This window comes from Agelaius tricolor, unplaced genomic scaffold (assembly GCF_023055355.1).
Source record: "Agelaius tricolor isolate 1412-34295 unplaced genomic scaffold, bAgeTri1.0.p SCAF_3, whole genome shotgun sequence".
NCBI lineage: Eukaryota > Metazoa > Chordata > Aves > Passeriformes > Icteridae > Agelaius > Agelaius tricolor.
Genome location: NW_027269263.1, coordinates 3,408,675 through 3,433,921, shown reverse-complemented (window position 1 = coordinate 3,433,921; position 25,247 = coordinate 3,408,675). Strand labels below are relative to the sequence as shown.

General features: G+C 44.1%; 1 protein-coding gene across 3 annotated transcripts; it reads left to right on the top strand.

The window, feature by feature from the left end:
• The first annotated feature begins 699 nt into the window (after nt 1-699).
• On the top strand, nt 700-24,846 carry IL17RA (interleukin 17 receptor A). Of its 3 annotated transcripts, XM_071422189.1 has the most exons (14): nt 749-887; nt 2,979-3,050; nt 7,196-7,220; nt 9,048-9,194; nt 10,885-11,009; nt 12,413-12,539; nt 13,898-13,945; nt 14,033-14,190; nt 15,377-15,451; nt 16,187-16,262; nt 16,347-16,361; nt 17,586-17,687; nt 18,714-18,782; nt 19,367-24,846. In XM_071422189.1, exons 2-14 carry the CDS (start codon nt 3,039-3,041, stop codon nt 20,857-20,859), a joined length of 2,472 nt encoding a protein of 823 aa, XP_071278290.1. In that variant the 5' UTR covers nt 749-887; nt 2,979-3,038; the 3' UTR covers nt 20,860-24,846. The 3 variants fall into 3 exon arrangements, with proteins under 3 accessions (XP_071278288.1, XP_071278289.1, XP_071278290.1); XM_071422187.1 differs by lacking the exon at nt 2,979-3,050 and having other exon boundaries at nt 700-887; XM_071422188.1 differs by lacking the exon at nt 2,979-3,050 and having other exon boundaries at nt 702-887; nt 18,741-18,782.
• Nucleotides 24,847-25,247: the final 401 nt, after the last annotated feature.

Genomic DNA, 25,247 nt, shown 5'->3' with positions numbered 1-25,247 from the left:
CAGCTGAGTTACAGCTCTGCGTGAGACCATTAGGTGAAATCCATGGCAGAGAACAGGTGAAAGTGGCTGTGGGCGTGCTGCAGGGTGAAAAGAGTGCGAAACCTGGAGTGAAACCTGTGAGACAGCTGAAACGGGGGGAGCCTCAGGAACGAGTAACGGGTTTGCAGAGTCCCCTGTGAAGTGGATGCATTTAGAGCAGCCCCACAGCTGGAAAGGCAGAGCACACACCTACGACGCTTTTTGTTCGGCAGCTGCAGAGCACTGCTGATGTCAGTTTTTAAAGCTCACGCCATTTACCCGAAGCCAGAGAAAGACCTTTACATCCAGGGTGGCAGAGCCCTGGGACAGCTGCGCAGGGAGGCCGTGCAGTCTCCCTCTCTGCAGACATCCCGAACCCACCCGTACCCGCTCCAGGTGACTCTGCCTTGCCAGGGCTGTTGGCATGGATGATCTCCAGCGGTCCCTCCCAACCCTGGCGATCCCGTGACGAGCACGCAGACCCCGGGAACCTCCCGCCGACCCGCGAACAGGAACACGACCCCCAGCTCGAAGCAGGTTTGGCTCTTTGACCCCAAGCTGAGCGCACGACCGGCGCTGTTCCCGGCGGGGAGGAGCCGCTGGTTGCTCCCGCGGCCCGGCCCGGCCCAGGCCCCACACGGCGGGCGGGCCCCGCTCCGCGCCGCCCCGGCTCCTCCTCAGGTGCGGCCCCGCCCGGCCCGAGCCCGGAAGCGCCGGGCGGCGGTGCGGGGGCGATGGCGGGCGCGGGGCCGCGGCTGCTCCCTCCGCTGCTGCTGTTCCTCCTGCCGCTCCTGCTGCCCCGGCCGCCCGCCGCCGCGGCCCTGCGGCTGCTGCTGGACGCCGCGCCGCCTTTCACCTGCTCGCAGCCGGTAAGCGGCGCCGGGAGCGCCGGGAGCGCCGGGCCCGGGCGGGCGCGGGGAGCCGGGGTGGTGGGACGGGGCTCGGGGCCGGCCGGTGTCGGTGTCCCGGTGTCGGTGTCCCGGAGAACACCGCACACCTCTCTGGGGTGCCCCGGCCGGGGAAGCGCTGCTGCCCCCGGCACCTCGGAGCGGCCGCGGCTGAGCCGTGCGGGAAGCGGCCTCAGTCCCCGAGCAGGATGTGAGTCTGTGCTAAGAACTGACGTTGCCCAATGTCCTAAAAGTTTTAACCAGTTCCTTGCAGAGGAGGGGGGTTTGGGAGTGCGCGGGGAACTGAACATTGCATGTGCGTGAGGTTTCTGAGCAGGCGGGTTTTGGTTGCCTTTTCTCCCTGTGAAACCGGCCAGACAGGAGCTGCCAATGCAGCGGCGCTGTAAAAAGTGAACAACCAACATGAGCGAACTTTGAGTAGGAACTCCGAGCTGGTCACTCTCTCTGGTGGTTTTTGAGGATTGTTTTGGATTTGTTTTGTTGGTCGTTTTTTTGTTTTGTTTTGGGGTGTGGTTTTTTTTGTTTGTTTCAGAGTGTGTAGGAGGGGGAAGAGATCTGCTTTTGCTTTTTAATTCTGTTAACAATAGCAGTGAGGCAGGAAAATGGGCAGTTGTTGTCTAAGCTTTATATGCTATGGTGCACTTTCAGCAGTCTGGAAAAGACAGATAGTCAGGTACAGCTATAGACTGTATAGACAAAATGTGTCCTTTGGGGTGAAAGCTTCTATAATCTTTTCCTGTTCACATTTCCTGTCTTTTGTCTAGTCTTGCACTTCTCCTAATGTTTGCCTGTATCCTTACCCCTGTTTTACCAGACCTCTGCTCTGCTGCTTTCTCTCTTATTTAAAGAGACCCCAAGAAAACAGACCAGTTCTGCAATTTTACTTTAGGCTGGACATTGTAGAGTTACAAAATGTAAACTTTGGCAAAGGGAAAATTACAATATTGCTTAGGCATCTCACAATACCATGACATCCCAAACCTTGTTAGTCAGAGATTGACAGTAATATATTAAAGAGTCTCTGCAAGTCCTTGGATGGTTGGGCTCTGACTGACTTTGTCTTGCCTGTCCCTCTTTTTTTAGGAAGTATGACCACAGTAACTGGGTGGAGGGCTCACCAGAACATCACCAGCTTTCACAGAGGAGCTGTGTTGCCCCGTGCTCTGGTGTGCACACAGAGCAGTGAATGTTGGGCTGCTACACGCTGTGTGAAAGAGCTGCTATGTTGGCCCTTTCTAGCAAAAAGCCAATTTCCAAAGTGCAGATAGACTGAAGAAAAAGGAGTCAGCTTAAGCCCAGGAGCAGCCTCCTGAAGCAGTTTTGAAGCTGCTGACTCACGTAGGAGAAAGCCCCATCACCAACTGAAGCTGTGACAGTTGAAAACAGTTCTCCCTTCCCTTTCTGTGGGCTGTGCTGTGTTCAGTGGGTGATTTGGTAACCCTCCCTCCCAACGTGTGGCTGTGGCGTGGCTCAGAGGCAGAGCTGCAGCTGAGCAGGGTGGGTGAGTGCCACTTCCTTTGTCTAACCCACCCTGCTCAGGCTGCTCTTGCTGAGCTCTGGAGCAGGTCAGGCTGAGCCATGGCAGCTTCCTCAGCAAAACCCTCATGAGGCAGGGGCTGCTTGGGTGATGAAGTGGTGGAGGGAAAGTGTCATATTAGTCAGTATCAATAGACACCTCTAAGGAAAAAGAAATGCTTGTCAATAGCTCATCTTATTAAAATGCACTTAATGGGCCTTATTCACCACCACTCCATCAAACTAGGGCTGAATAGCACAGCTGCAAATCCAGCTCTCACCAGTAACCATTGCTTGTATATGTCATCTGCAGGGGCTTTTTTCCTATGTGCAGGGGGAAAAAACATCCCACAGCTTAAATACCCATCTGTTTTTTCACCATCAAGCGTTAAATCACTGTGTTCAGTTGTTGTGCTGTAGCTGTTGTGGGATGTGGCATGCCTGGGGGTCCTGGAGGAATGCAGTGGTTGTAACCCTGCTGTCTTTGAGGGGCTGGATAGCTGTACATAGTTTGGTCTCTGAAATTTATCTTGCCAGCTTGCTTCACTGGAAGTCTCTGGAGAGGAATTGATGTAACATCTCCCATGAAGATGAGCCATGGTGGTGCATGTGAGGACAGCTTTTCCCTGCTCTCCTTTGCAAATTGTTCATTTTGCTATTGACTGACTTCTGTCCTTCCCCTCTGTGGCACCTTTCTGCTGTAGGATGTTAACAATAACCCATGATCAACCCATGAGTGCTGGTAAAGTATTTCTGGACTCCTTGGCATGAAAAGGGATTCAGGATCAAAACTATTGAACTTCAGCATAAAAAGGGTTACCGATCAAAACTATGAAAATATTATAAAGACAACTTTAGAACTGATTGTTATGAAGAAATTTTAACTTTTGAATTTGGATTTGATTTTGCTGAGAATTGATATGAGGGCAAGATAAAAAGTTAGAACCTGTAGAGAAAAATGCTTTAAAAAATTAAAACAATTTTGTAAAAGATGCTGGTTTCCTATAAGCCTTAAACAAATCATCCTTCAGCATTCATGCCTGTAATGTGTTAATCTCTGCTTCTTTTTGCTAAGGAGTTAGAAAAGGGAAACTGCAATAAACTTCAAATCATCTAAGCCTCAGAAGATACATAGAATGGTTCAAAGGTGAAAGGCAGATTTTGGAAAGCTGGAGCCCTTCCCATTCAACAGCTACTCCTTAAAGGAAAACTGGACACTTGCCTGGCTCCCAGTGGTTTCTTTCTAGTTACCACAGCATCCTGCTGGGAAATCTCTGCCTCCCATTACTTTAATTGAATTGTTATGGGATGATGCTGTTAATCAGTTTCCCAGGTTTATTTCATTCAGATTCTTAGAATTCTCCACAGCATATAGTCTGTTTGGGGGATTTTTTTATGTCAAAAGCAAAACAAAAATCATTTAAAAAGAGTGAAACAGTTGCTTAACTTTTTGTGAAAATACAGCAAGTAGACAAGAGTTGACCGTGCTTGTCCTGCTGAGAATAGTTTCAGCACCACCTCAAAATCATCTCCTTCTCATATTTATGCCTCCCATGTCTGTAGCTTTGATTTTCAGCCCTGGTTTCAGCTCAGTTGGCAAGTAAGCCCCACATGGTCACTCACTCACTCACTCATTTCACCATGGAAGTGGGGATGAGAACCAGAAAGGTGAAAGTGAGAAAGATTGTGGGTTGAGGTAAAGACCATTTAATAAGTAAAGCAAAAGCCATGCACAGGAAAACAAGGAGTTGTTTTTCACCACTTCCCCTCGGCAGGCAGGTGTTCAGCTGCCTCCAGGACAGCAGGGATCCATCGTGCATAACAATGAAGACAAACACCATCACTCTGAAATCCCCCTCCTCATCTTTCTTCCCCCAGCTTTAGCTGCTGAGTTTGATGCCTTCCAGTGTCCCTGTGGGTAGCTGGGGTCAGCAATCCCAGCTGTGTTCACTCCTGATTCCTGCACCCCCAGCCTGCTGGTGGCAGGGGTGTTGGGGAAGCAGAAATGGCCTGTGCAAGCCCTGCTCAGCAAGAACAACAACATCTCTCTGTTATCAACACTGTTCCCAGCCCAAATCCGAAATTCTGTCCCATACCAGCTACTGGGAAGGAAATTAACTCTATTACAGCACACTCGAGTAGGGAAACTAGGTTAAATATTTCTGCTGTCCAGAGCTTTGTTAATGTACTCTGGATGAGCCAATGCATCAAGTAAGGTTTTGTGTTGGTTGGACCTTTACAAGGAGAAGCCAGCAAGTATTCCCTCAGGTGCTGAGGAGGGAGCCAGTGCAAATCTGACAGTGGTTAACTTAGTGTGCTGCAAACCAAATGGTCTTTTGCTCTGATTGCTTCCTGGCTTTTGAATGTCATTGTCTGGAGTTACACGTTTTGGTATAAAAGTGTGCCCTCAGCTATGCCCAGACCTGTTCACCTGGGTACTCTGCAAAAAGGAGATGGGGGTTTTCATGGCAAGTGCTTTCTAGGACTTGCCTTTCCTTGAGCTTCTGAAACCTCTGCCTGCAGTGTGCCTTTATCTTTGCTTCTTTATGCCAATAGTGAGGACATCCTGTGTGGAGGAGTTGTTCTCAAAAGCATTTTCAGCTCTTGGGTCATCCCTGTAGTGCTTGGGGACTGGGAAGGGAGAGGACTAGGAAGTTAATTGGTGCCTTGTAGTGGGAGAATCCTTTCCCTCTTCTTGTGGCAGACCTGCTAAATGCTTGACTAACTGATGGCGGCTTAAAACACTTCAGTATAATCAGCTACACAGAAAAAAAAGTTGCTGGCACAGCAGGTAAGCGGGTTAGGACAGGGCAGGAAAAGCACTTGTGTAGGTAGTCCCTTGAAAACTCTGAGTGGGGCTGGGGAAAGGTGATAAAATACTGTTGGTGATAAAATACCAGATAAAATACTGTTGTTTCCCCATAGAAACCCAGTGTTGAAAAGATAAGAAAGGCTTTAATTAGCAAGTGTCAGTTCTGAATCCTCATCAACAGACAGATGGCTCCTCACTGAGCTCTGGAGTTTTTAATAAATGTCAGAAAGGGCACAACAGCCTCATCAAAGCTGGGAACATCCTTGTGAAGGCTTCACCTGGGATAATAGACCTGGAGGAAGAGAGGATCCCTTTGTACGCTGTGGCTGGATCAATATTCATATTGATCATTAATAAAAAGGGGGAAATGCAGCATTTCCTCACTTGTGTTGTCAGCTCTGACACAGAGCACCAGCACTCAAATGAGAGCAGCTGTTGCTGCTTTTCAGGCTGATAATGCCTTATATTTTCTATAAGGGCTTTGTTGTGATGCCGTGTACAATAATTTCTGATGACTGCAGTAGAACAAGGACAAAATGACTGAATATTAAGTGATGGGCTTTAACAGAAATCATTACATTAGAAAAAATCCCTATGGTTGGTTGCCAGTGATTTTTGTTTCCTTTTGAGGGTTCATCCCAGAGCAGCCACTCACTCTTTGCCCTCAGTGGAAAGCACCGTAGCAGTTGCTGTGAAGAAAATTAACTCCATCTCAGATAAAACCACTGCACCTTTTCACATAAGGGCTTTGTCAGGCCACATAATTTACCTTAAAAAGTCTGATTAAGGGTCTATTTTTTTTCATAGCTTAATCTGTTCTTCCATACAGGTATTCACAATTTTTATTTTTCTCTTTTCCAGTGTTTGTAATTAGCCAATTTGGTTTCATCAGCATTTGCTTCTTTGCTTTTCATTTCTTTTATTCTTTCTTTCTTTTTTTTTTTTTCCCATTACTGAAGGATTTAGGTTGCAGGTGCTGTTTTTCAATATACCTCTATCTTGGCTGCATTTGTGGTGCTGTAATTGGAGTGTGGATGTGTTTCTTGTGAAGGGTGCCTGAAGGCTGGATTTATACCTGTGTGTATTGTTGTGACTTGTGTAGCAAAAGCCTGGAAGAGATTTTCAGGTGTTATTCTTTATATAAGCATGAGGATTATTGCCAAATCTTCCTGCTTTCCTTCCAAGGAACAGATACATGAGCAGAAACGTAAGCATTGATCTCTGAGGTATTTTCATTACCAAAAAGGCACAGCTGGCTTGTTCAAGCACCCTTCCCTAAAAATGTAAATATACCCTTGGACATAGCCCCAAATACATTTGCAGTTGACATTAGGAAGTTGTAGAGAGTTCAAAACCCAGCTGCCTTCCCTGCTCCACTGAAATGAATTCTATGGTGGCAATGGTTGACCATGGTACCCAGCTTTATTTGTCATGGCGCAGGAAATGAGTGAGAGCAAACCTGGCCCTCCTCTTGATTTTCCCTGTCAGTGACAGCTTCAGGCTTCCTTCTCACACTAAGCAAGCAAGCTGACATGCTTCTCTCTGGTGACCATGGGGCCTTCCAGTGTAATCAGAATATAGCTGGGAGAAGCTAGGCAGAGCCCACATAGCTTCTGGTTGCTTCTTTATGATCAGGGCATCTTTATTCTTGATAAGAAAGTGTCTAATTCTGATGAGTTTTTCTTTCCTCAGCACAGTGGTGTTTGTTCATGGGTTGGACTGGATGCTCTCAGAGATGTCACATCAATTGTGCCCAAGTTGCATGCTCTGTGTCTTTGGTTGTTTGATTAGCAGCTCAGCCCAGTGTTTCCATCATGGTTAATTCTTCTAATTTGTGTGCATCACTGAAGTGCTCTTTCCTGCCCCTCTCCCAGCACTGAGCAGAAGCAAGTTGCTGTCAGTTTTATTCTGAGAGTAATATTCTTGTTTCTTTCCCCCACAGGATTTAATCTGTCTCGTAAGAAATAGTAAGTAATTTTTTTCTTTGTTGCAATTTTCTCATCAGATCATGCGCTTTTTTTCTATTTTTTTTTTGTTCTTTTTTTAACTGGGTTCATGCAGCATGTTTTTCCTGCTAGAATCAGAGAGTTGTAAAGGGAAACACTGCTATCATGCCTTGCTTTGGGAGTTTACACTTTGATCCATTATAAGCTCCAGCTAGAAGAGGAATGGAAAGTTATGTCTTTTTTGGGATAGAGTTTGGGGGAAGGAGTGGCATGAGTAAAACCCAACCCAACTTTTTTAGCTTCTATTTAAAGCTGGAATCATCAATCTTTAAAGAAATGGGAATTTAAGGACAAGTAAATGTTCATTACAAGCCACTATGATAGTACTTGATGAAAAATTAGTGTATGAACTAGAATTAAAAAAGGGGAATAGAGGGGTGCAGTTGAGAGCAATTAATGTAAATTATTGGGTGTAAGGGGTCAAGTCTTAGCAATGGCATCCCTCTGAAAGACCTTAATATAATTATGGGTAATGTTGTGAAAAATGTTCTGTAAAACAAAAGGAAAGTGTTCTGAAATTGTCCATTTGGAGCCTGGAGGCAGCTGGGCAGCACTGCAGAGCTCCTTGGCTTTCCCTTACAGCCCTTGTTCTGAGCAAGCTCATTCCTGCCTCAGCGCCCAGCCCTGTGTCATACTGACACAAGGGTTTTTGTACCAGTGTGCTTTTGTTTGGCTTGCCAAATCAGGGAGAGGACTATGCTGAAAATAACTAGATTTAAAACTTCCTTGGCAGGAGAGGGTTTGGGTGGGATCAGGTTGGATATTTCCCACTGGCACACAGCCACTGGAATACAGCTTGACAGCATGGCTAAGCCAAACTGCAGCACCAGCATAAAAATGCTGCCTAGGTTAAAAATTTAGTTTAAATTCTGCTTTATGGCTTTTGTTATGTTTTTCTGCTCTAGGGGAAATCTGGGGTTTTTTTAGTGTTTAGTACACTCTTTATTGAAAGGTACTTTATTCTTGTCAGGCTTTTTGTAGATATTTTTTGTAAAATGAGCATTTGAGGATTGTCTAATTACTCCTAAGCCTAAAGCTACTTCTGTTTGACTAAAGTGCCCACTTTCCCCTGTTTCCATCACATATCCATCAAAACAGACCCAAAGTGTACTTTAGGGGGGGCCTGACTGTGCTGTTTTTAACATGCTCTGAGAAGTCAGACGCGTTACAAAAGCCTAAGTGGATCATGTCTGTCTGATGCCTGTCATACCTGATTTCACTTTCTGATGATGCTACAGGACCAGCTCTCCCTAACTCTCTGCTGACAAGCACAGTTTATTTTTATGTCCGGGGACCTCATTAATTTAGGCAAGGCATAACAGGCAGTTGTTGGAAGCTGAATTCAGATGAATATTCAAATTTGAGGAAAAGCAGTTTGGTAATTAACTATTGGAAGGTAATTAACTATTGGAGCAATTTCCCTGGGTATCTGACAGGTTTCTTATCACTGGAAGGCTGGAAATTAGCACTAAAATAGGCCTGTTTCAGCAGAAAGTTTAAGGAAATACTGAGTAAACTTACTTGATCTGTTTTGCCTGACTACACTGACAGTGACAAGTACTAACAGATTTTAAGGAAAAAAGGAAGTGGAAGTTACTAGAATAAGTTTAGATTATTACAGGCAATTTACAGAGAACTTCCATACAGAAAACAAACTTTCTGAGCTGGAAGCAGTCTGTCTCCCAGTTTTCCCCTCAGATTAAACCTGACTCAGAGAGCAGATCATAATTGCAATTAAGCAGAGGTTGCTCAGCCCCAGTCTAAATGTGGGTTTCCTTTGCTGGACAGGCACTTGCATGGAGTCGAGCTGGCTGCAGGTTGCTGCCTGGACTCCCTCTGCTCCAAGCAGTCTCCACGTTTCTTCTGATGTTTTCCGTAAGGAGGATGGAAAACTGGTCCCTGTGCTTCAGATAGAGTGGAAAGTGGCCACAGATGGTAAGTGGTGGTTGTTTAATTTGAGCCTGGAGCAGAGGAAAAAGGTGGGATCTAGTAAGGATAGATATTGGTTTCTCTGGGTCTGGATTGAAGGCACTTGAGACAGTAATTCATGTTCAGACTCAGGTGTTGATTATCTCTATCAGTAAAACAGTTTCACAACCATGAGTTTGGCAGCTTTTCATTAGCAAGGCACAAAAAGGCTAACTACCTCTTGTTACAAGGTCTTTTAAGACTAAACTATCCAATTAAGAAAGGACACCTAGATCATTTTCCCTTTTAACCCAATAACTGATCCCTGGAAGCCCCAATGCAGACTTTTCTGCCCAATTACAATACCTCACCCAAACCCATGAAGAAGAAGGTAAAGAAGAACAACCTGCCTCCACCCTAAAACCTCCATTTTGCTTCATATTTATTTCTATATTCTAAAATCCCAAACTCTAAGTTCTCCACCCTGTGATATCACACACTTCTAACCAACTACACACCCCTGTAATCCCAGTGCTATCAATCAATTTTGGAAGCTTCTTCACAGCCTAGGTCAAATGCAGTGTTCTCTTGTGGGTCTGTGCCTTTAAGCACAGAAAGTTTAAAATTCTCAGCATCCAGGGTTCCAACAGATAGAGAGGAGAACTATGATTTCAAGTAATGAAAGGAGATTGTTGAAAGTGGAGGGGTTGGCTGTTTAATTTTGTTTGGTGTGTGTAATCTCGTCTTTGTGCGCCTTGGTAAAGCAATAATTGTCTCATTGTTGGAGCCTAAATGACTGTCAATAAGTCACATTTTCTCACTCCCCAAAAATCTTGGATTGTTTGTCTGTAAATGATGCTTCCCTAGCATACTCTTGTCCAAAGGTTTGCACTGCTTTAAGACAGAATTAAACACATTTATTTCTTCCTTCTGCAGGGGCTGTCTGAGGGCTGTAGAGTTATGGTCTCTAGCCAGGGTAGTGTAGAAGCAGGTGTGACTCAGGTAACCCAGTCATTGAACTCACCTGTGCTTGTCTGCTCTCTCACTGGGACCGTGAGTACCAAAGCAAAGGCATGTTTGCTTTGGCACCCAGGCTGAACCAGGCAGCTTGGAGAGAGCTCAGCACAATACCACATCTGTGGAACTGCCAGGGTGTGTGTGGAGAATGCAGTCACCTTCTCCTCTGCTCCTTCATTTGCACAGATGTAGCTTTGCCAAGGTAATTAACTATTGGAACAATTCCCCTGGCTATCTGACAGATTTCTTATCACTGGAAGGCTGGAAATCAGCACTAACATAGGCCTGTTTCAGCAGAAGGTTGAAGGAAACACTGAGTCAACTTACTTGACCTGTTTAGCCTGGCTACAGGCTACCTACTACTTAGGTGCACGAGGCAGCTTTGAGAGGCAGAGCTCAGCACTATACCACATCTATGGAACTGCTAGGGTGTGTGTGGAGAATGCAGTCACCTTCTCCTCTGCTCCTTCATTTGCACAGATGTAGCTCTGCCATGCAGGACATCCTTTAGGCTGAGTGCTGTTAGTCAGCCCTGCATGCTCCCTTTCCCATGGCCAGTTATCTTCACGTTGGGATCCTCAGCACCTGAAAGCAGTTAAACTGTGGCAAGGCCAGACACAGCAGTGCTCTCTGTGGGGGCTGCAGCCTCTCCATGGGCAGAGAGAGAAAGGTGAGCAGCTTTGTCCCTCTGTCCCTGCAGCCAGCATCCGCTCTCTGGAAGGGGCCGAGCTCGCCGTCATGCAGGTCAGCAGCAACCAGCAGATCTGTGCCCAGTTTGACTTCCTGAACAATTTGCCTCTTCAGGTCCGTCCAGATGGAGGCCGGGTGAGTGCAGAGGGATCCAAATTATGTTTTCTAGTCTGTGGAATTGTTCCTGCTTTCACTGTTTCATGGCAAGGTTGTTGATTAAAAAGTACAGGCTGCTTAGAGTCTGTGTTGGACTTGAGATCTGCTGTCATTTCCCATTTCTCTGTCACTCTGCCCATCCTTCAGGATTTAAGAATTGCTGCTTTTAGTTGCCTGGCCTGTGTCATCACTCAGGAGGTTGCTTAAAGCAAATCATTGTAGGGGTTCTTGTGGTGGTGTTCGCAGGGGTCCCAGGACCAGGGAAGAGATGAGAATCTTACTTCATGTTTTAGAAGGCTGATTTATTATTTTATGATATATATATTATATTAAAAGAAAACGATATATTAAAACTATACTAAAAGAATAGAAGAAAGGATTTCATCAGAAGACTTGAAAGGAAAGGAATGGAATGATAATAAAATCTTGTGACTGACCAGAGAGTCCAAGACAGCTGGACTGTGATTGGCCATTAATTAAAACCAACCACATGAGACCAATCACAGATGCACCTGCTGCATTGCACAGCAGCAGATAATTATTGTGTTTACATTTTATTCCTGAGGCCTCTCAGGTTCTCAGGAGAAAAAGTCCTAAGGAAAGGATTTTTCATAAAACATGTCTGTGACAGGTTCTTGCATTCTGCTTCAGAGCATGATATTTTATAGCTTTTAAACTTAACTCTTACTATTTCTTCCACTTCTTTCTTGTACTCTCTTGTTGTTGAGGAAAGCACCAACCTTTTGGGTGGTCATTCAGATTATACTCCTTCTAGGGAACTCATCAGAAAAGTGCTAAGCATCTACAACAGTAAGGAATATAAACAGTAAGGAGCCCATTCCTTAACCACACAGAATTTGGCCATAGTTAGCTTGCCACTTACCAAATACCACTATCCCAGAGTGCCTCTCCCAGAATTTGCACAGCATTGCTGATGCAGAAGACAGTATAGATTTAAGAATATATGTATGGAATGGCCAGGTACAGAACTACATATGTATAAGTGCAATTCTAAATGCTTAGCACTTGCAAAGTGCTACAAAATTCGTACTAGACTGAAATTTCCATCTTGAAACTGCATATTTTATTCTAGTCTCTTCTCAGTTCAGAATGTAGTTTGGTGGAAGTTCCACACAACGGTTTGGCGTAAGACTGTTGTATCAGCTCAAAGATCCCAAGAAAAAACTAATTCTAAACAGAAGAATTGAGACAGAGAAAGAGACAAGTGTGTTTAATACACTTGAGTTCCAATTTTTCATAGTCAAGCTTCAGTTAAAGGGTTACATGGGATGAGGGAACACAGTGGAACAGGGCCAAGTCAGCTGTTAATTTCAGTGCTTAAATTGTCCTTTAAAGTCCTTGTGGATGTGTTTTGTTTTCAGTGGAATTTCACTTTTGACCGTTTTGAAGTAGAACCTGGCCAGACTTACCAAGTGACTGTGTATCACCTGCCCAAACTGGGTGTAAATGGAGACTACAATTGCAAGTCCACGTCTCTCACAATGCCTGGTAAGAGGTGATTTAGTTCACTTAGGCCTTGAGTTTAGGAACGTGGTGCTTTGTGGAACTCTGGCAGGAATGTGGGGGTTTGTGGGCCTGACATCACTGCTGCTTTTACTTCATTCAAAATCTCTCAGAGCTGCCCTTCTGCTTGATGCAGCTGGAATTACAGGTCAGAATTTCCAAATCAGAAGTTTGGCTTCTAGTACTAAGTCCTAGACATGTGAAGGTCAATTGCAAAGGCACAGTTAGGCATAATTTACCAAGAAATTTGGTAGTGCTGGGTGTCTGACCCTTTCTTGTTGATGTGAAAGTTTTCCTATCACTAAAAGAATTTTTACTGTGTTCCCCAAGGTTGCTGAGCATCTGCAGTCCCTCTGGCTGCACTGACTGCTTCATAAATATTTGGTGCTTCATACAGATCTTGAAAACTGGTTCTTAAGTTTTTTCTTAACTTGCTCATAGTTGTCAACCTGACTTTGTAGTTATAAAATGGCAAAGTGTGGAGTGTGTCAGCCAATGTGAGCTGGAAAAGGAGAAGAGATCACTCAATTTTCAGCCCTCATACCCTTTCTTCTGCCTGTTCACACTAAGAACTTCCTGGCTTTTATCCTCTACTATTCTTCAGAAGCCTGATGCGTGGTGTTAAGCTCAGCAGCTGCAGGGAGCTTTGCTGGTTAGAGCTTACACATGAATTACAGAGACACTGTAAATCCGTAAACTTTGTGAAGTTTAAATTGGTAACTTTGCAAGTTGGAAATTTGAGATGTGAAATGTTTTATCTCAACTGTCTAAGCAGGGAGTTGTTACTTTTCCTTTGTCCAAACCCTGGAGGAGAGGCATAATTTAAGGCTGAGAGTTGTAAATCCCCCATTGCTAAATGTTGAATATGTAACTCTGGATTTAACTGTGAAGCAAGTCCCAAAAAGCAGGGCCGATCTGCTAAATAAAGGGAATTAGAAATGTGGAGGAGTGTTTCAGGATTAAGAAAGATTCCAGCCTCCTGATTCTCCTGTGTCAGAGTGCCTTTGAAAGAATCTATTGCTGAGGTGTGATTACAAGGTGTGGGGATGAATATGAGGTTTTAATTCCACTATTGTGACCCTTTTTGCACCAGTGTTACATTATTGCTGTAGTGTGGTATGTTTTTGGTTCTGAGAAGAAAAAGAACCAAACACCCCATGACATCAGTGAGTGGACTGGAAACCAGTACTGTTCTTCTACAGAATTTTGTCACTGCTTTAGAACAAAGGTGTCTACTCATTTAGGAGACCTTGGTTAGGTCTCTGACTTCTGATAAAAAATGTGTTTTTTTCCTAAATGGAACTACAATGTTTCTGACTGACTACTGATGGTCTTTCTTGCAGACTGCAGCGATTCTCTGATGAGAAGAACCATCCCATGTATCAAGACAGGTAAAAATACTTGAGTCTCATAGACATGGGTGCTCTGTTGGAATGTTTGACAGCTGAGAAACACGACAATATCTGCCCTGCTTCCAGGCAGCTTGTGGGAGCCCAGGATCCAGGGTGAAGTTCTAGATGATACGACTCTGCTTGTGAGCTTCCACCCATGGATGGAGCCAGCCAGGTACCGAATCCATGTGGCCAGTTACATGCATGAGAAGAGGTGTAAAATGACCACACAGGATTTCACTGAGGTAAGTCCCTTCCCAGGTCACACCTGCTCTGGAGATTTAGGCAAACATCTTAAATGCTTGCTAAACCAGGACATGTGAACAACAATTTTCAAGGAATTATTTTTTAATTGCTTTTGGAAAGGGGAATTTGGTAGGTAAAAGATCAAAAAAAGAGGTTTTATAATGTATAAAGCAGCCTATAAACACCTGCAAAGTCAAATTTTATATTTGACTATCTGAGCTTTATTACCTTTTTCAAGCCAGTGCCTGGGGAGCTAAGACTAAGCAAATTAACCAAAATTGAGATGCAAAGTTTCAATAAATCATTGAAGTACTTTATCAAAGATGATCACAGGAAGGTGTTAATTAAATCTTTTATATAAAGAATGAGTGATTTACTAACAGATGCTTCATTCAAGCTGAGAATCAATTTCTGTAGGTCTTATAGTCTGTGTTGCTGAGAATCTTAAAGTGTCCAGACTGTGTTCTGATATAAAAAATGTTTCCCTCCAGGCATTTGAGGGAGGAGAAATAGTGAATATTTGGAATCACTCTCCACCCTTCCTTGTGTGAGGGCAGATATGTTGGCATTCAGTTTGTTTAATCTTTCTATTCCTTAACACTTAAAACCCTTAGTACTGCCTGCACTGATAAGTTTAAGCTGTTACTGACACAGATGGGACAGCTGTGTGAGTATTTCCCTGGTGGAAGGGAATACACCTCATTTTGGAGTTTGTATCTGCTAATCACTGTGAAGAATTAGGTTATCATGATATTGACTGTGTACAGCAGGTAGCAAGGGCAACTTACTTACCTGTTCTAGTGTCAGAAGTAGTGTTGGCAGCTGCTTTTAATTAAACAAGGAGGCTTGTTAATGTTTACACATTACAGAGCTGAAGACATCTACATTGTTAAGAAAATGTAAGTTTTAACTCCTTTGAAGTTGTACCAGGTACATCCCTAATTATTTCCTGTTACCTGTTCAATCTTGGCCTGTTGTCTTAATTGCATTATCACACAGGACAGCTGCAGAGGTGGGGCCAGAACCTTTAACCATTCTGTTCTCTCTGGGCTTCTTGTTCAAAAGGAAAAAAAAATAGCTTCTGCTTCTTTGGACCACTCCATTTTTTCATGTCAGCTTTTTCTTTTTTCCCTGCTTTAATTTGGTTTTATTCCTTCCCTTATAACTTGCATCTGATTTCTGCAGGATGGACTGCAACAGCAAGTGAATGTCACAATCAAAATAGAGAACATAAAAGCTTGCTGCAGATACAAAATACAGGTGGGATCACACTGTTGTCCCTGTGTCCTTCCTTCCCAGTCAAGGCAGTGAGCACCTTAGGAATGTCAGGAGTTTTTTCACAGTGTTTTGTTCTGAGAGTGGCTAATCTGCAATTACCTGCATCAGGGAAATATTATGGCTGAAAGAATTTTTATATAGGTATTTGTAGGGGGATAGAATCTAAGATAATAAAGATAGTGTAGAAAGCAATCTTACCCCTAAGGAGCTGCAGCTGGGCCAATTATCAAAGATTAGGAACAGGCCACAGCTGTAGCCAATGAGAAGAAGAGTGCTATAAAAGAGTGGGGTGGCCCCTTGAGAAGGGAACTGGGGTCAGTGGCTGCTTTGTGAAGGAGAAAGAGTCAGTGCTCTGAGGAGCTGCCCACGAGGAACACCAGGAAGGTGTGACACTTTTGTGATAAGGAGACAACAGCATGGAACCCCTGCCATAAGATGACAACAGGTATTCTCTGTAGTCAGTGGCTTTTCCTTAGTGCAGGGCTGCCAAGTCAGAGATTATGGGAGTGAGAATGGCAAATGTGCAACCTCAGGAGCTGACAGCTTTTGTCATGTGTGGTGTAAGAATTCTTGATTAATCTTGTTTTCTGAAGGGAAATGAGAACTCTGTGTCTCTGTCCTAAAATACAAGGAACATTGAGGCAGGGAGAAAGTAAATCAGGGAGCAAAATTTCTTTTAAGAATAACTTCTGTTTTTTGGATTCTTTTCAACTGCAGATCCAGCCATTCTTTGCAAACTGTGGCACAGACTGTCTGAGACACTCTGCTTCCATCCCATGTGAACCACTTCCAAGTGAGAACCACTTCTCTGTGAATTAGATTCCCATTGTTTTACAGCTGAGAACTGAATTTTTAACATAACTCTTGTCTTTTGCAGGTACAGAACCATCGGGTAAGAAGTTCTTGCAACACCCTGAAACTTTTTTTGCTGCTCTTCTGTTGTGTAGAATGAGAAATGATCCTTCCTGCAAATGACCCAATGGGCAGGAAACATCACTGTTGAAAATTTTATTTATTTGAAAATAGTGGACAGCCCATAAGTGGTGCATGAACTGTACCAACCATAATTGGAACCCACCAAAGCTCCCACTGAAACCTCAGAGGATGTGAAAATCAGCAGGTGGCAACCACTTGGTAACAAAGTACCAAACCAGTGAAGAGCAGGGAGACCCCAGAGCCTAATAATGCTCTTGGTCTGGACTGTCATGTGAGGGATGGAGAGTTTAGGTCATAAGGGTTTAATTGTTCAGGGATTTCTTTGTTCAGGGTCCCTCTTTGAGCCACCAAGCTCACCCAGCCAGGTGTGTGTATATATATGTATATCATAATCAATATGTGCAGTAAATCTCTCTGATGGAGATGAGAGCCTGGTGTCTAAAATTTCTTTAACAGTCCCCTTGTAACACTGAGTTCAGAATTAATTGTGCTAAGAATGACTTCACCATGATTTAATGAGGCAAGTATTTGTATGCAGTGTGAACCTTAAAGAGCAATTTTTTGAGAGACACTTCACTTGCATAGAATTCTTTGAGAAGCAGTTTTGACAAGAAGAGTCTTAATATAAAATACTTTCTGTCACTTTGCTCAGTGTTAAAAAATTTGCATAATATAAAGCAGCTTTTGGAGAGAATAGCATGCATATATTCATTTTTATGAATGTCAAGATAACTTGTGCATAATGATTTGACATCTTTTTTTTTGGCTGCAACACCTGTAAGGATCTTTTGCCCAAAATTAAATTTTTTTTTAAAAAGGAAAAACACCTGCAAACTGAAATTCTTGACCCAAAATAGGGATGTTTTAATTTTTTTTAAGCTAGATTACATGAACAGGCAGGACATGGGCGGCATGCCTGTCAAAGCTGGGTAAACATTGCTATTTAGAGGAAGGTTCTTGATCTGTGTTTTCAGTGTGCTGCACATATGGTTCTTTGTGTGGAGCAAGTTTATGGTGTACAGCAGCACCATGCAAGCAGGAATTGGTTTGGAGAAGTGGCTGTGGGTTGTAAGGGGCAAGTACTGGTCTGCTCAGCAAAGCCTCCTCCCTTGGCTTCTGCTGCTCTAGGACCTTCTGCTCTTTGGTGGAACTGTGTCTGAGGAGTGTTTTTGTTTTGCAGATGATATGATGATATGGCTCTACTGGTGTATCACTGGGATCTCTGTGTTGCTGGTGGGGTCAGTCATCACAGCTGTGCTGTGTATGACTAAAAAACGAGCAGGTGAGACTCATACCAGCCAGGAAGAAAAAATCCAATGCTAAAGAATATTTTTTCTCCTTCTGTACCTATTCCTATTGTGGTTTAGTTCCTTTCTGTTCTGCTGCCTTGCCACTGAGATAATGCCTAACATTATCTCATCTTCTGTTTTACATTATGGGACTTGCAATGTCCTTATTCCATCCTCTAGATAAGTAAAGCCTTCCACAGGTTGTCCTCTCTCATGCTCCACGTTCATAGCACTTCAGAGGTCATGAGGGGAAAAAGGAATTTCGTAGTTCAGCCCTTTGTTTCCTGCAGATTTTTGCACTTTTTTTCCCCCTGCATTGCATAAGAGTGTTGTTGAACAGAAGCTTCCTGTTTGTCCACACTGTAGTCTTCCTCTTGTTCCCCAAAGTCTCTGCAAAATTAATTTTATACTATTGTGAGATTGGATAAGGTTTTTCAATTGAAGTGGAAGGAAAAAAAACAGGACAGAGGCATCGAGCAACTTGGAAAATTGGGTACTTAAGGGCTAACTCCTAGTTTTCTGTGCTGCAGCCATGAGGCAGTTATCTCAGGGAAGCTGTGTAACTCACTGCTTGTTTTGTTTTCTTTTTACATGAGAGGAAGAATTGGCAATCTTTTGGAAAGTTTCTTAACATCAAATTCATCTGTAAGATGCAGCTAAGGACATTTTAGTCACCTCTTCAGAGAAGAAGCGACTAAAGCTTCTTAAGAAAAAGCCATATTTTAAAAGCCTCTTTTCCTTAAAGAGAGGTCACAGGACAGTTGGGGGTTCTGTACTTGAGACTGCCACGATTTGGGGAAGAAGCTGAAAGTTCATTTTGAGTGCATTGTCTCATCTCAAAGGAAAAATTTAGCAAGAACTGGCTGTAGAAGAGTCTTTAATCATTCAGTATGTTTTTTTTATTAGGCTTCTCCGTCCTTAAAGCTTTATCTCCCTACGCAGTTAAAGATTTATTTTTTTAACCTAATCTTTGGAAGGTGGTGTGATTTTAAGCATTTAATCTTACTTCATGCTTTCAGAACTGACAGTGACTCTCTCTCTTCCAGAGCGCCGGCGAGGGAAATGCAACCATGACCATTTGCAAGCTGGTAAGATGCAACTGTGCTTGGTCAAGCACTTCTCATGCAGGTCTCACACTGTTGCCCAGAAGGGGCTTTTGTAGGCTCTAACTACTCTGTAGATGCTTCTCGAAACCAAAAGTTAGCCTGTTTAGCTAAAAGAAGCTTTGTATACGGAATTTGAAATGCTGTATTTGTGAGATGGGAGGTAATTGCTTTGGAATGCGGGGAGACATTTTACCCAGCCAAGGCTGTACTAGCAGAAGGAGCTTTGCTAATCATCTAGGCCATAGCAACAGCAGGTTGGTTTGGGGTCGGTGCACTCAGCTCTCCACCAGAGAATACAGCAATATTTGCAAACCTCTTGAAGCTGCTGCAGTGTTTTTGTGAGGTGAAAGTTGATGAATCATCTGGGCGTTATCATAAATCACAGCTTCACTGTGCCTGTACTTTCATATTAAATTTACTAAATGAGATGTTGTCCACATACATTGCCAAAATGGCATTAAAGCTTAAAAGTTTTGTTAATAGCCTGCTATGCTGATTAGTGCTGACTCACACCTTTACAATTTGGGGATTGTGGCTGTAATTAACATTTTCCTGCCTTCCATCAGCACCATACACTGAGCTGCCCCTGCCACCCTTGAAGCCGCGGAAGGTTTGGATCGTGTACTCCGCTGATCACCTGCTCTACGTGGACGTGGTGCTGAAGTTTGCTGAGTTCCTGATGACAGTCTGTGGCACTGCTGTGGCCCTGGATCTGCTGGAGGACCACCACATCTCAGAGCTGGGGCCCTTACCCTGGCTCACGCGGCAGAAGAAGGAGATGGAAGAGCTGTCTTCAAAGATCATCATCCTGTGTTCTCGGGGCACCCAGGCCAAGTGGCAGGCCATGCTCGGGAGTGAGCCTGTGTGTCTCAAGCAAGATCAGCAAAAGCCAGTGGGAGACCTGTTCACCCCAGCCTTGAACCTGATCCTGCCAGATTTCAAGAAGCCAGCCTGTTTTGGGATGTACATAGTTTGCTACTTCGAGGGAATAAGCAGTGAGAGAGATATACCTGATCTGTTCAATGTCACGTCCAGATACCAACTGATGGACAAGTTTGAGGATATTTATTTTCGGATTCAGGATCTGGAGAAGTTTGAACCTGGGCGGATCCATCGAATCCAGGAAATCACAGCTGAAAATTACATCGATACCCCCAGTGGGAGGAAGCTGAAAGAGGCCATAGAGAAGTTCAAGAACTGGCAGACTGAGCACCCAGACTGGTTTGAGAGTGAAACCATCTGCCTGGATAGTGATGAAGAGTTGCATTCCCTGAGCAGAGAGAGCCAGGTGGGTTCACTGCTGAGTGAGCCAGGTGGAATTGTGAAACACCAGCTGCACCTGCGTGAGCCTGACCCCTGTTACACCATCAGCCTCCACGTGCATGAAGGTGAAAGTACAGGCTGCAAGCTGCAGCCTCAGCTTAATCCATGTGGGGATCCAAACTCCCAGACTGTGGTCCTTCCTATGGATGTTCCTCCAGTTCAGGTAGTGGAGCCAGTCTCTTCCATGGAAGGTAGAAATATACTCAGTCACCACGTGCTGAGCAATGAGGACTGTATGGAAGGAGTTCCTCTTCTGGAGACAAGCTTTCCAATGAGGAATAATCTTATCCTCCACGAAGGCTCTGAAGCTTCAGCAGCTGACCAGAGTCCTGCAAACTTGTCAGATGAGCTGAGTGACCATCTGGATGGACTCATGTACCCTCTTTATCAGCAGAGTGTCCTCCCTTCAGAGCCATACCTCTGCCAGGGGGAGGCTGACCAGCAGCACCTGCTGGTCTTTGATGACCAGTGCAAAGACCAGAGACAGTCAGTGCAGTCAGACCAGGGCTACATCTCCAGATGTTCCCCTCTGCCTCCTGAGGACCTTCTAGAGGAGGAGGAGGAAGAGGAGGAGGATCAGGAACAACAGGGGGGCTTCCACGAGCTCTCTCCAGAGGTTTTGAACAGTCTGAAGAGCCTCCAGAAGCAGCTGTTTTTCCAGGACATTCAGAGGCACTCTAGCTGGAGCTATCCAGCAGAGGTGATGGACATTGACCAGTCTTTGGAGGACTCTTAGGCTCTGCCTGGGACCTGCCCTGTTTGAAATACAGGGATGGAAGGTGGTCCCATGCAGAGCAGCACTGAGACTGCATTTCCAGCACTATCCTTGTCCTTGCATTGTAAATGGCTTAGTGCTGGGACCTTCCTGTGCTGCTGGGATGCAGCACTGCCCAGCACATGTGGAATGTTGCTCCTCTGTGGAGAGAAGCCAGGAGTATTGGCCACCCCTGTGAAAGAACAGGCAGTGCTTCTGTTCCTTGGGGAAAAGCATTACTCTGAATTCTCACTGATGGATGGCAGAAAAATTACTGTGGCTCATCCACTCGTGCCTTCAAAATGCCCTCCAGCTGTGCTGATTCTATTGCACTGGATAAAAGTCACAGGCATGGTTTAGAAAATAGGTTTAGATAACATGGTGACATTTGCATTGCCATTTTAGTACACATTTTGAACATTTCCTTGTAAATACTGCATTAAAGACATATGCCTTAAATTTCAGCTAGATTAGGGCTGTCTCTACCTGGTTGATAAATGTGCCTAAGATTTTGTTTTCCCCACTCATCATTCATTTGCAGCTGCATTTCCATGGTCATTTGGAAATCAAGTGGAATAGCTGAGAATAAGTGGGATAAATGTTTAAATTGAGAGTCTCCATAACTCTTCCTGCCTCTCTACTGGGAGCTATGTGCTTGAAAACCAGCAACAGTAGTGAAGGGGGAAGAGGAGACCAAGAAATGGAATTTGGGATTTTTTTACAGTTTTAAGAAATGTGGAGCTGAATACAGAATCAGGGGAATCTGGTGTATTCTGTGACACACTGCTGCAGTGCTGTTTGCTTTTGGATATCTTAGCACCAGGAAGATGTGAACTGAAGATACAGATAGTGACACACAAGGAAATAAAGGACTGTTTTGGAGGAGGATAAAGTGTAGCCTCAGCAGATGCTGTTTTAGAGTGGAAATTAAATCTGAGTTAAGGGAGGCTGAGCAAAAACCACTGTAAGATGTACTTGTGTGGGTTCAAGCTCAAGCACAGGTAGTTCAGATTAACCACAGTGGAATGCTGAACAGACTAAGGGATTGATCTTCCAGGAGCAGTGATGGTAAGGCTGGCATTTACCCTGTTTCTTATCACTGTATAACAACCTGTGAGATGTAAACACATCCAGGCCTTTTTCCTTTGTTGTTTTCTCATCCATCTAACTTTACTTGTCAAAAAATCTTTTATCTCAGCTTTTTTAAAATCTATTGTCTTCGAAAGAATCTATTCTTTTCTCTTGCAATTTATTTTGTATTGTGTGTATTTTATAATTTTGTGTCAAACCTGTGGGGTTTTTTTCCTTAAATTAAAATGAAGAATACTTTTTTGGATATATTCAGTTAAATACTTCTGTGTCCTCAATTCTGCCTAACTCCTTATGTTGAGTTCTTAGTATTTGTTACAGGAATCTGAGGCAAAACTGAGCCAGAACTGAACTGGCTCATGAATGTCAAAATATTCCTGCAAATCACAGTATGGAGATGAGCTGGACAGAGCTGAGGGCCTGCAGCCATGGGAAGCATCCCTACATCCCTTCAGAAGGAGTGGTAAAGGAATTGTTTGTAATTTCCATGCAGGACTCTTAGGACAGCTTAATAACAAAGGGACAGTCCCTGCAGGGATCCAGGCTTAAGGCTGGGAGCCTTCCTGCTCCAACAGGAATCCAATCTAACCCAACAGAGAGAGCTAAGCAAGAGGCAGCTGTGATCTCAATGCTTCTCCAGTGAGAACCCATTTCCCAGATTATGTCAGTAATTGCCATCTTGATGATCCCACTTCTAAAAGTTTCTTTTATCTTACAGCAATTAACATGTAAATCTGATTTTTTTCCCCCATGAGTCTTTTGCAAGTGGTATAAATTCCTATAAATCACTTAAATAGGAAGCTCAGAAGTGTCATCTGAATTTCCTTGCCTTACTCATTCCCGTCTCAAATAACTCCCTTGGTGTTACAGCTCTTAGAATTTCCTTTCACTTACAAAAAGTTTGTTTGAAGGGAGAATCCAGACGCTATTTTACCAATCCAGTATGAGGAAAACAAGTAACTTTAACACATCTGTTGGTCCCTATTCAATACAAAATCAAATAGCCCAGCAAGAATCAAAGGAGGGGAAAAAAGGAACAAAATCAGTCACAAGTTTCTAATTTTATTTTAACAATCTTGCTTTTTAAAAAATACAAGTTCTGATTAATGCCAGGGGGATGCCAAGTGTCCATCAGCCACAGGCCTTATCTCTCACTTCCATTTCCCCTCCTGGGAGTAGTCATCTCTTTTGTCAGGATAGCAAACAAAGAGCAGTAAAATGCTAAATAACTGAGTTGTGTAACAGAATCCCAAGGGACCTGTGTCTTAGTATGGCACAAATTCGTTCAGCAAAGTGTTACTGACCTGTTCAGTAACTGAATGTTGGCACAATGTACGGGAGTTGTGCAAGGTGCATCAGGAGAGGTATTGTTTGCACTTCCGTGGTACCACCAGCTCTCTTCTGCAAACAGAAAGGTTTAAGGAAGCAAGAGCTCACTTACCAAAGAGGAGGGAATTCAAGAGGAGGAGCAAATTTATAAACAAGACATTGAAGATCTTTAAATGTTTTTTCATAGTAAGTAATTGCAGGAGCAGCAGAGCTGCCCTTTTAGTTGCAAGGGGGCTTCAGTATAGGCAACTACAAGAGCTTTAACACTCTCCAAACAGCACATTTCCTAACAACCTAGAAACCATGGCACCACAAAGAACAACTTTTCTACAAAGGAATTCTATGCAACACAAGTGTCATTTTGCAGGGTCGTGTGTCCCGGGCAACCTTTTCATCCTTGGAAAAATCTGAACTGTGAGCTCACTGCCAATGGGTTAAAAATGCCATGGCCAGATAAATTTCAAATATGCCATTTTTCTCAATAACGTCCTAACTGGAAAAAGGCACTCACTTTTGAAACAGCAACTTTGTTATGGGCTATGAAGGGGTACTGAAGTAAGACTCATTAATAATTGTGCTGTGATTCTTTTGATGTCTCAACTATGCTCATGCTTGAGTGTATTAGGGATTAGCACTTTGGTGCTATTGGGAACTTGGCCATAGGAGCAGCCAAACATAGTTGGTGATGAAAAGCTTTTTTTCTCCTTCAGCTTGTTTTTAGCAAAGTTGGTTGGGGATTTTTTTTTTCCTTTCAGCTGTTTGACTGAAGAATGGATTAGTCCTAGGTTCAGGTGTCACCTTATTCTCTCTTGAATAATTATTTCTGAGCTTCCACTACCTATTTAATGCTGAGAAAGGAAGGTGCAAGGAAACAAATATCTGTACAAGCGTAATATGCCTGTAATTACACCTCCTTTGGCCAGGAACTTAGCATCCCCTCAACACATTTCACATCACATAGGAAAAGTTCACAGTACCAAGTTTTACAATCACAGTCACTCACAGCACCAAGATTGTCCAGACAAGAAGAAGTTACTGAAGAGAAAGGCCACTGGCCAAAATTCACACAACTGCCCATGTAAGGGCTCAGGTTAAAAATAAAGCACTGGTGGGAAAGTTAAGCCTAGCTTTTGCCAACTCTCCATTTGGCACGAGGAGAGCAGCGAGTCACCCATGCTAGCTGCACTTCTGAACAGAACAGCACTATTGACCCATCTTTTCATGGGGCTTCTCCAGCCCCTCAAAACCCATCAGCCACCGAGAGCTGGGGGAGAAGAGCCCCATGGCAGCCCCACTTCTGCCTCTGGGAGCTGGAAGTCACCAGACTGTAAACATTTTGTTGTAGCAGTCCACCGGAGCAGGCAGTTGATCCCACTCTGTGACAAGGAAGGTGGGGCAGAGGCTCTGAAGCCCAAGCCCTGAAAGAAAGAATAAATGTGTGTGCGGAAGAAGTCTGGGCTGCACCTGCAGTCCTGCTGTGGGTAGCAGTTGGTTGTGCTTTATTTCCCCTCCCCATCAGGACAGCTTGAAAAAAAAGAAAAAAAAGAAAAACTTGCAACAGGAAACTTGTTTTTCACAATTATTGCAGCCTTGCCCAGATAACAAAATATAAGCCTGGGAGGGGCAAAGTCCTTCCTCCAGACGTGGTCTGTGTGCTCCTCCTTCCATGGGCTGGTTTCAGGAGCAGCGGCAGCCAGGCAGAAGAGCAGGCCTTAACCCCACCCAACATTCATGGAGCTTAAAACCAAAGAAAACTGTGTTCCTATGAGAGGTTACTAACAATTTTTCCCCACCTACCCTAAACCACATGCACACAGAGGACAGGATGCTGATCCATGGGCTTTCACCAAAGCTCAGAGCCCCTCTGCCCCGAGGGCTCCTGCAGCACTTTGCTTTCTGTGCTGAAATGTTTGGTTCACTGAGCATGGAGCCCACCCCGAGCAGTGCCAGCG

Excerpts from the sequence above, each read along its gene's own strand:
- IL17RA (XM_071422187.1), top strand. The coding sequence starts at position 753 with ATGGCGGGCGCGGGGCCGCGGCTGCTCCCTCCGCTGCTGCTGTTCCTC. Across the intron at positions 13,946-14,032 it reads CATCCCATGTATCAAGACAG|GCAGCTTGTGGGAGCCCAGG; the intron begins GTAAAAATACTT and ends CCCTGCTTCCAG. Across the intron at positions 14,191-15,376 it reads CCACACAGGATTTCACTGAG|GATGGACTGCAACAGCAAGT; the intron begins GTAAGTCCCTTC and ends TGATTTCTGCAG.